Here is an 11,164-nt window from a genome sequence, read left to right as displayed (position 1 = left end):
TAAAGGAAACTTCACACAGTTTGTTCTAGTGGCAACCCAACACCTCCTGGGTCTGTGCCTTTCTCTAACGGTGAGAACTTGTCAGCAATCTATTTTCAAAAGTGTGGGAACCAGAGAACTTTATTATGTCCTGTCCTCCAATCTGAGGAGTGTGTGTGAGAAAGAAAGAGAGAAAGAAAGCAAATCAATCAGGTAGGAGAGGAACATCTTTTTTCCCAAAGAAATGATATAAAAACCCCCTTTCAATATTCCATATGGTGTGTGAGTGAGTGCTTGGGGTGGTTGTGAGAATAGATATGTTAGGCAATCAAGAAAAGAAAAGAAAAAAGAAAAGAAGCAAGAAACTCTAGACATGCTTCACAAGTCTGGTCTATTTCACTTGATCCCAAGAACAGCACAGCTGCCAAAGCAGGTTGCACGTCTGAATCCTGCCTGCAAACTAATATTTAGATGTCCTGATGTGAAAATGAGTTCACTGCTCACCTCCCGCGCCCCACAAGTGATCAGAGACAGGGGCTAAGCAGGGTGAGATCATCTGAGGCGCGTGGGGAGAAAGGTGGGCACCCAAACAGGTTGGCACTCCAGCCGCGACCGCGTCCATAAGGTGGTCTCTCTCCCCCCGTACCCCTCCCGCCCAGTGCTTGTGTGATCAGCAAAGCCCTGTCTCTTTAATAAACTGACTGCCTTCTGTCTGCTCGGAGTAAATTTCATCCTGTCATCAGGTCGCGGAGGAGGAGTTTGTTAATGTACAGTTTGCTCAGTGGATCGATGTTTGCTGGCATCGCCTCGCCCTGCCTGTGTCTGTCTGTATGTGTGCGTGTGTGAGAGCCAGAGAGTGCCTGTGTATGCGCGCGCGTGTGTGCGGGGATGGATGGATGGATGGATGTGTGTGCGTGTGCATATGTGTGCGTGCGTGTGGATGTGTGCGTGCGTGTGAGTGTGTGAACACCAGATTTCCTTCCATCCAAAGCTTCTCTGTCCTCGTCCATATCACTCACAACCTGGCATCTGACAGAAACAAACCTGCAGTTTTCTCAGCAAACACTCCCCAATCCGCCATATAGATCTACGCGAAGGAGGCGGCGAGGAGGAAAAAAAAATAATAAAGAGAGGACCGGGGGGGGGGAGGAGGAGGAAGAGGGGAGGAAATATCAACCCCCCACATCCGAGCTGCTTTTAAAAACACAACTGTTTACATATCTACATTTTCCTATTTATTGATCCACTTTCTTATAATAATAACAACAACAACAGTCCCTCCGGCACTGTGGGTCTCCATCCTTTTGCATTGGATGTTCCTGGATGTTTGCATCAAAGCAAGTCTTGCAACAGTTCAAACAAAACAAGAGAGACCAAAAAAAGGAAAAAGAAAAAAAAGCAGCCCCCGAGCGTAGATCTTTAAAAAGAAGAAGAAGAGGAAGAAGAAGATCTTAGGAATTAAGCATCCGAACAGGTTGATCTCGTCAGAGAAGTGCCAAAGGAGTGAGACGGGTGCTCGGCGTTGCTGGTGGTGGGTTGTTGAGGGGGAACGCAGCGGAGGGACGGGGGAAACAGACCGAGCGAGCGAGCGAGCGAGCAAACAAGCCCCGCGAGCTGCCAAGTCGCCTCGAATCTGGAAAGAGAAGTACGGCTGGAGAAAGTACAGAGATGCCAAGGAGGAAGCAGCAGGCACCGAAGCGGGCGGCAGGTAAGACGCCAACCCACTCTCCGCAGCCCCCGGCGCCTCTCTGGACCCCTCAACCCTCCCTCGGCATCCTCCCCATTTTAGATAGAGGGTCGCTCCTTTGCTGCGTGTGGCTGTCTGTGTGTATGTATATTTTTTACCGGATTTTTTCTGTTTGCTTTTTTGGATGGGGGAATCGCATCTATATTTTCATTTTTTTTCTCTGCCTCTCCCCCCCCCCCCCCTTGCTGTGACACACACACACACACACGCACGCACGCACACACCTTTAGCAAGTTGGACAATATTGAATGCAACCTCTTCCGAAACAGCCTGGCATCTGCCTGCTGTTTTGCGTCTGCGGATTTTTAAAAATATTATCATTATTTCCGTGGGGCAGGGAAGCCTCGTCGCTGCAGTCTTGTCTCCTTAAACTTTCCCCCCAACTTTCTTTCCACTTGGTTTCTCGCCTCTTCCCCCTCTCTCTCCCTCTCCCCCTCCCCTTTTTTTTTTTTTTTTTTAAATCATCCTCGCGTTGCATCGCAACCACAGGAATATTTCATGGGGAGCTTTTTGGTTTTATTTGCCATGTAAGTTGCATGCATAAGAAGGGGCTACGTTGGAAAAGCACGGTTTCTTTAGCTTTGTTTCTCGTACAGTTGTGTGTGTGTGTGTGCGCGCGTGTGTGTGAGAGATAAAGAAATAGCGGGCGGGGGGGGGAGGGTTGTCTGTCTCTGTTGATGAACCCGCCGGTTGAAGTTCAAGCCTTTGATCGTCAGGAGCGAAAAAACTGCAACAGGAAATAAAATGAAGATTCTGACGGTGAGGAGGCTGCCCCTCAGATTCCAATCGAATTAATCTTGCAGATTCCTTGCTTGCACGTTGCTGTTTCAGTTTATAAAAGCAATGCTGAAAGGCCTCACAGGGGTCAAATGCACCGGGGTTCGCCTTTACAGGGATAAAACAGTTTGCAACTTTGGGGAAGTGTCCTGATTTGGTTTCTGGAGGGGAGGCAAGAGGCGAGGCAGCGGAGGTTTGAAAGTTCAGGCTAGGAAATGACCCGGCAGGCCTATACTGTAAGTCTGCTCCAAAGTGGGGTTTAGCTACGTTTGTGCGTGCGTGCGTGCATGTTTAATACGAGCTGGTCAATGGCTTGGAGAGAGAAATAGTTTGCCAGTATTTTGTTTCTGGATAGTACAGCAGGCAAGTTCATTTTTCTGCCACCAGACCCACCCACTGGAAAAAAAAACATCGCACTTCCAGTTGATTGCCAGCTTTGATTTGACATTTGATTGATCACCTGTCATTTTGCTGCTTTTGATCTATTCATTCTTGATATATATCAATAAATCACTCACTATGGTAACCTGAGTGCCGGTGACACACACCCTGCCCTCTAGAATCTCTTAGCCAGACAAGCACAATTATTATCTTGTTTGGCTTTAATGTGGGTGGGATTTCCCCCCTTTTCTTTGTGTTAGATTAGAGCTGTACAGTTAGATTAGAGCTGTACAGTTACGCTCAAGTTGTGGGGTTTCTTTTAAATAAAATCCCCCCTTATTCGCCCCTCTAAATATCATCAGCTAACACTTTGTATTTCCATGAGACACCCAATAATATAGCTTTAAAATGTGGGAAAGTTTCAGGACATGCATTTAAGTAAATCTAGTGCTGCAGTAGAGGTCTATACAAAGGTGAAAATTAACTTGGAGGGGCCAAAAGGATTTGAGAAACTTTTACAAACTTGATCCAGTTCAATCTTTTGCTTTTTTATTTTATTTTACACTCTTCTCATTCTTTACTTTTTTTTGTGCAGCAGTCATATAAACTCTACTAAGCACAGGCAAATTAAAATGATAATTGCATTCCCAGGACTGGTAAAAATGGTTCATAGACAGTTAGTTTAGGTGACTACCATCAAAATTGATAATTTGCACAAGGTCCTTTAGGGAGGTCTAATATGGGCATTACTTTCCACTGTTTTGACAGACATTTAGGACAGCAGGCTAAAGGTGATTCCTTTTAAAGTATCACAACATGGTTACTATTTAGATACTCCATGCGAAGCTTTCTTCATCAAGCCTTTTCCTTTAGAGTCCCAGATAACTCAAAAAAAGCTTTTTTGGTGCCTTTATAATTAGCATTCCCCATCCTTTTGGTCCACAATGTACAGATTCTATTACAAACATAGGTATTTCCCCCTTTTTGTATGACTTGATTAACTTTCTTACTAAATTGCACTATCATTTGGAAAGATGGGGATGGTGGGAAACGATGTGAGGTGCCAAGTGGCTCATAACATTGCACAATAGGCAGCTTATACTTGAAAATACCCACCTGGTTAATTGTTCTGGTATCACCCCTGATCCTTATTCAAGGGACCACTCCCCCAGTCCTAACTTTGCAAATAAAAAGCTCTTGATCTTTGGGTTGCAGTTTGAAGAATTTGGGCATATCTTATTCAATAGTTATGCTGTGTGAGAGGTAGCTCTCTTTCCAAAGTTGTTCCCAGCTGATGCTCTTTGTTTCCCGCTTCCATATATTTTCAAGTTGTGAAATGACCAATTCTTTAAAGGCAGGTCAGTTTCATCTCATATAACTCACCAGAATCAAGCTGAAACTTTCTTGATACAACTCCTATTTTGATTTTATACAGGGCCTCTTTAAAGACCACCCAACTTTGTCTTAAGCATTGTTACAAGTTTACTTTCATTTTCTTAGCTCTACTATGAAGGATCTATCTTTTTTTTTTTTAAGGTGAATGCAGTCTCAGAAGCCCCAGTTCCACATTGTTTCCTTAGGCAGAATGAGGAAGGAATGGAGGAAAGAATTGATTATTCAGGTCTTTGACATAACTATTTTCTTTTGCCTTCTTTCAATGCAAGTTTTAATGTTGGGGAAGGAGAGATGAAAGAAGGAAGAAAGAAAGATCTTGCATGTTTAAGAAGACCCACTAGATTTATGTTCAGTTGTGGTTTTGACTATGTCAGGTCAAAAAAAGTTTGCAACTTTTAGGCCAGCTAGCTTCTAAGGGAAGATAAGGGTTATGATTCTGGTTGGGCTGCATTGGTCATCGCTTTAAATTAAATCCTGTGTACAACTGTAAATAATTATGTTCATGCATTGACTCCGAAAGCAGGTTTCTTATTTGATTAATGAAGAACGTAAAGGTTAGACAGAACAAGCAAGTGAATCAGCAGGGATGTCCGACTACTTGATGAAAATCTACCTACATGGTAATTCTACCCCTCCCCCACACTATTATTAATTTTAAGCCATGTGATCCTTATATTGCATGTTACTGAATGTTGTGATGAAACCTTTAGTGTAAGTGGATAAGTATCTACGTGTGTGTTGGGGATGATGTTTAGGTTTGACAATAGCATGCTTTTTCCTTAGCTCATTTTAAAAAATCATACTTTTGACTCAAAAACCGAGTGATGTCAAACACATATGTTTCCCTTGACTCATTTCTCATCAGCATTGTTCTTCTTTTTCACTATTGTCTGCATAATTCCTCAAGCAGATGTTTGAATATTTTTAGGTCAGCGCCTGACATTACATCATACATTTATTTGTAATGATATATTACATGTGCATTGTTATCTTCCATCCCTAAAGAGCCCAAGGTGCTTTACAGACTGTCGGTCTGATTCCCATCTTTTCCCATGGCTGTGAGACAGGAGGAATTCTCCTGTAGCCAATGGGATTACATTGTGGTAAAAAAGATGAGCATCAGGCCGAGAATGTTGTTTCTGAATTATAAAAATGCAGCTGTCTCTGGGGAGCAGCCATCGCATGACCCAACACAATTGAGGGGAAAGGAAAAGCTAGGACTAAGACTGAATTGATATGTTAATTCCATTTTTATTTCTCTATATCGGAAATAGCTTTCAAACCCAATTCCACAGGATTAAGCTCTACTCTCCTCCTACAGCTTGTTGAGATGTGCATATTTTATTTTGTAAATCATGAATTTGCTAGTGCATATAAATCTGGACTGAACACTTTGCTTCTTTTTTATCCCCTTTTGGTTCTCTTTCCTCTCTCTGCTGGGCCCTGATAGGTTCCCTGTTCAAGAAGCAAAAAAGTGTGTGTGTGAGAGAGAGAGAGAGAGAGAGAGAACAACCAGCTGCATTTACTTTGTTTACTGGAGCTAGAAATGAATAATGCAGATTTTGTTTTCATGAAAGTCCTTGTGTGGCAGTAAACATACGGCTATTAGCAATCATTACTTAAAAGTTGCAATTTGCACCTTAATAGTACCAGTTATTAAAATAACGAACAATCCATTCAGATGGGGCAATCTGCATTCTTCTGGGATAGACTACAGGAGACTTTGGTCTGGTATCTGGGATAGGAAAAGACATGCGCATGTAATAATGATAAAAGGTTTTGCTTTTGCGCAATGTTACTTCTAGCCCTGTTATTAGGAAGATAATAAAATTGAGTTCCAAGCAAAACAATCCTGCATGAAACAGCGTCTTTCTTTTATGATTTTTGAAGGAAAGGAAGCACAGATCAAAAACATCTAAATATATTTTGTCTCAGAACTCCTCAGTTCATCTTCCTCTCTCCAGCCATGACAGATAATGCAAAAGCAAAGGTGTTCACAAATGAAGGCAATGGCGATGGAGCAGGAGGCAGCTTTCCTAAGGAACAAACTGGTTACTTTCCTGGCTCAAGAGTCATCCTATTGGATAACACTGGAATTGTGCTGTGGGATTTTAACAAATGCATCAATCCATTTCTTATTTGCCTGTGTGGCTGAGTGCATGAGGTCACAGCAAGGAATGTGTGCGATGGGCAGACCGCAATTTTACCACCCGGCTCTACCTGACATCTGGTCAAAGTCTTCCAAGTGCTTGGCAAGATGGTGATAACACACATCCGCTTTATTGACCTCCTTGCAACAGGGCTTTTTTGTTAGCCCTGTACCAATCTTCATGTTTGGTCGCAGAAAGGTGCCCCACATTAAATATCACAGGAATTTGAGTCCCACAAGTCTGTGTATATTGTCACTGTGTCGAATCTGTCATTCATGTGGAATGGCCCATGTTTATTAGCAACTTGTAGCCATTTAGAGAATTTCCCAGATAATTATCAATCATTTTCATAGTGTTTTCCCATGTGCACACAGAACTTTGCCATTCTTAATTTGTATCTCCTCACAGCAACTGTGTGAAATCGGTTAGGCTGACAAAACTACTTGTCCAGAGTTGGTGCGATTGGCATAAAGGAGCAGAAATTCCAAGCTGGTCCGTCCATGTAGGCAGCCTTTACCCTCCTTGTTCTTCCTCAATGTAGAACCCTCCAGATGTTGTTTGACTGCAACTCCGATCACTATGTCCATTGCCTATATTGACGTAGGTTCCTGGATATGGTGAAAAATATCTGGAGGATATCAAGTTGGAGAAGGCTCCACTTTCTTTGCCCCACTTGGTGTTTGCATTGCTGGAACATTTCCTCTCTGATATTCTCAAGCTGTAAATAATAGTAATTTCTTCCTTCTAATTTAAGTATAAAAAGTTTTAGAAGACATCTGGAAGGGCGCTTCCAGTGGACTCTGTAATCTAGAAGTGGAGAAGTACCACAGTAAATTGTCTGCTGATTCTGACTTTCTTTGGTCCTCCATGCACAGTAAGAAAGTTGATGCAGTTGGACTGGGACAGAGAAGTCTTTGGTCATCTCTGCATCATCTCCTCTGATGTTTAACTTCACTGCCTATTGAAGTCAGTCCTGTGCAAGCATCTATTTTACATAGCTGTTCTAGCTACCATTTAGATAAAATATTTAATTTACTGTGTTACTAGAAGAGACATCTGGTGCCTGTACCTTCTCTTTGCTGTGCTTTATGTTCCCTTGGGTCATTGCTACGGAACAAAAATAAAAACACCCTGCTCCAAACCAGTGTACTTGTGGGTTTTGGAGGGTGGATTAACAGATTTGAGCTATGATGTGAAATTGGAATTGTATTTCCAACCCCCAACAATCTCTGAATTTACCAAACATTTTATAGTTCCCTCAAAAGTATTAGTGGTTGTATCTGGGTCAGAAATTTGGATTTAACTTCCAGTGGAATTTAGCGTAATCTAGAAAATCCTCACCACTACCACCACTTTTTTTTTCTGATCTCTGCATGTTTTTTTTGCCCAAGATACAGTCTCACTGAATTTGGTTTTACATGATTTGGTGCTCATATTCCTTCCAGCTGTAGCAGCTGAAATATTCAACTTGAGCAGATAAACAACCTGTGGTACCATTGTTTAATTATACCCAAAGAATTGCATTATTTTTTGTGCAGAACTTTAGTGCAATTCATTTTTCCATGTGTGACATATTCATTCTAAATGCAGACTTAAAAACATACTTTTAATTTAAAGTCTTTTTGATAGTACTGCATGGAGGAAAAGATGTGTGGGTGACACATTCAACTAAACCCTTTTTCATAAGGTCTGGCTATGAAAAATAGCCCTTTGTTAATTTTATTATGGTATTTTTCTTTCCAAAATTAAAGACATTCATAAAAGGGCCTTTTTAAACCTCCAAAACATGTCCCCACAAGCAGAAAGACAGTTCTAGGAGCCTGATGCTTGAGCCAGCTGGAAAATATGTTAGTTTCCCAGTGGAAGATTTTTAGTTTCATTCGTTCCACAAATTGGAATGATTGATTTTTGTGCTTTGCCTCTTAAGAAAAAAGAAACACAGTAATTTGGTGAGGTTGCTAATCCAGCCCAGCAGAACCTTTAACTCACAGAATGCATTCTAGTCCTATAAATTCTTACCTACAGGTGACTCCCATTGAGTTCAGTGGGGATTACTTCTGCGTATGCCTATTAGGCTTGCTGCCCTTGCATCAATCCAAGAAGCAGCATGGACAGGAGGCTGAAATTAGGACCTTAATCTGCAGGAAAAAGGAGTATTGTCAGGGTTATGGCATGAGTTACATTTTACCCGTAGCCTTCCTGTCTAACTTCCCTGCGAACTCTTTGAAGAAGGCTGGTTCTCTTGACTGAAGTCATTTAGGGCCTGGTAGCAGTGTTTCTAGATCAATGACATTATTACAATTGTGTTTCCTTGCAATTACAAATGCATTGGAAATGTTTTTTTCTAGAATGCCCCTCCCTACTGAAATTAAATTGGTGGCTGCTGGTGGTAATGGGAGAAAACACAGTGCACTCTTTAAAAGGATCTTTAAAATGGACATTTTATCTAGAACTGCAGAATCAGCTTTCAAAGAAATCAGATCAAAATAATGTGAACATGAAATCCCCTTACTTCCCTCCACACCCCCATATGTGCCATTCAGGGTTATAAGCCAAAATAGCTTTTTTTCATACTAGGACGACCTCTGACGTAAGGCACTTATTTTGGTTCATTTTGCCTTTTTTAAAACAGATGCTTAACACAGTCATTTGCAAGCTAGAAATAACTTCATCGTGAAATATAACTAGGGAACAGTGCCTTAGCAAGAATTCTTGGGGAAATGGGTCACAGACAAGCACTGTTCCCATTAGATTTACACGTTCCTTTTAGTAACGGATGTTGATAATTATGCTTTTTTGAAAGGCAGATTTTTAAATTAAAAAAGAAACTAAAGCTGACAAACATTTATTAAATGCTCTTTCTTAGTCCAGGAGCATGGTTTTTGTACTGGGAACTAGGAAGAAAAAGTTCCTTAAACTCACCTAACCCGCTATGCACCAAGTAATCTATGGTGGGAAAAAAGCTTTGTTTATTATATATGGGCTAGAATTCTGCTGTTTAATGCTCTCCAATGAATTTGGTCAAGGCTAAACTTAATCTCTTCTAGGAAGATCTGAATGTAAATAAATAAAAAACAGCAAAACATCTTGTGGCACCTTAAAGATTAACAAATTCGTTATGGCACATGCTTGCATGTAGTTTATGCCATAACAACTTTGTTAGTTTTTAAGGTGCTAGGAGACCTTTGTTGTTTTTTGCTGCAGCAGCCTTACAGAGCTTTCCCTGTGGAAATCAGAAGTGTGTCTTCAAGGTTTCAGTCTTTTTGTATACATCCTGTGCTATGCATGAAATTTCCAAAGTGCAAAACAAACAAAAACTTGAAATCTATCAGGAAAATTTGAGAAAATTGTTTTCTTACAGAACAGAACAACTCCCTGCTCATCCCACAAAAATATGATTAAGTTTTGACATAACAAAGCCTTTGCATGCTTGTGCTTGTGATACAGATTATGGATACAACAGTACGCAAATTCCTTTGGCGAGGTTGCTTTGCTTTGCTTTGGCCGTTGTTCTCCAAGTAGTCATTTGGTTCTAACTGATTCCATCACCCATTTTCAGGTGCAGCTTCAAAGTTCATTTCAATTAAAATTTCTATTAGGAGCAATTAAATCCAAACATATTATTACCAAGAGCTGTGCTATAATGCTTAAGCGTGCATAAGGTGTGTGGGAAATGTACTCTCCTCCTTTTAAGCTCTTTGTGATGATAAACATAATATTGCGCAACTTTATTGGGAGGAAAAGAAATCTAAGGAAAAAGTTGCAGCATTAATGCTGCATTTTTATTGTATTAATGGAAATGAGATGCTGTCTTTGCTCTTTCATCTCTGCATATTGTATCTATTATTTCTCTATCTTGCTCTTTGCTGGGTAAGTGCCTATATTCTCTCGTTGCATTCAGCATAAAACTGCTATCATCTAATGATACCCTACCTCATTAAAGTTGTTCATGATGCAAAAGGGACTTTGATAGGCGCCGTCTTCTACCATAAATGGTTATGGAAAAGCAGAGCTACTGAACGTGTGAAAATAACATGATCCATCTTGAATAACCGTTAAAATTGGGCACGTCAGAAAAGAACAACAGCAGCCAGCAACAGAAACTTTTTTTTACTGTGAAAGAACAGGTCCATAGCCCCAGGTGGCAAATATGAAAAGCAATAAGGTTTTTAAGAAGCTTTTGGTTCTTCCTGTATCACTCTCAAAAGACTCATTTAATTGAAAAACCTGTTGTGCCTGGTTTGTGTATGTAGAAGAGAAAAGGCCCAATTTTCCTAAAGGGTCTGTATGCTGGAATATAATAATAGTTGTTAATTAAACAAAAACAAAAAACCTTTTGCCCTGGCCCCATAAAATACAGGGTAAAATGTAGCTGTTCTTAACTTGCAAGTACACTTTTCTTGTATATTGCGATGAGAATCTTGCATGCGTCTTGTATATAAATCTTCTTGTATATTTGCTATGAAATATTCCCTAAGCGTCACTCCTACTTACAATATTTGGCCTGTTTCTATAAGATTCCTGTACTGTTTGCCTTGGAAAGGAAACATCATGCTGTTTGTGATTTTAATGAAAATAATTATCTCTGTCAAAATCCATTGTGCAATTCCAGCTTTTTGTGTAACTTTGTTTGGGAAACAAAAAAATACTTTGCATTGAATCAAGAAATTACAATGTAGAGGTTAAAAAGCCTGCATATATTTATGGAATTTTTTTTTTTTTTTTTTGGCCACTC

General features: G+C 40.6%; 1 protein-coding gene across 1 annotated transcript in view; it reads left to right on the top strand.

The window, feature by feature from the left end:
* Positions 1-1,173: 1,173 nt before the first annotated feature.
* TSHZ2 (teashirt zinc finger homeobox 2) overlaps positions 1,174-11,164 on the top strand; it is a 243,471-nt gene continuing 233,480 nt past the window's right edge. Inside the window, exon 1 of the mRNA XM_044455558.1 lies at positions 1,174-1,687. Within this exon, the coding sequence (XP_044311493.1) occupies positions 1,648-1,687 (40 nt within the window). The 5' untranslated portion in view covers positions 1,174-1,647. The remainder of the gene's footprint in view (positions 1,688-11,164) is intronic.

Source organism: Varanus komodoensis, unplaced genomic scaffold (genome assembly GCF_004798865.1).
Source record: "Varanus komodoensis strain SLA01 unplaced genomic scaffold, ASM479886v1 scaffold8, whole genome shotgun sequence".
Lineage (NCBI taxonomy): Eukaryota > Metazoa > Chordata > Lepidosauria > Squamata > Varanidae > Varanus > Varanus komodoensis.
The sequence above is the reverse complement of the archived record's forward strand: the minus strand, read 5'-3'. Positions and strand labels throughout refer to the sequence as shown.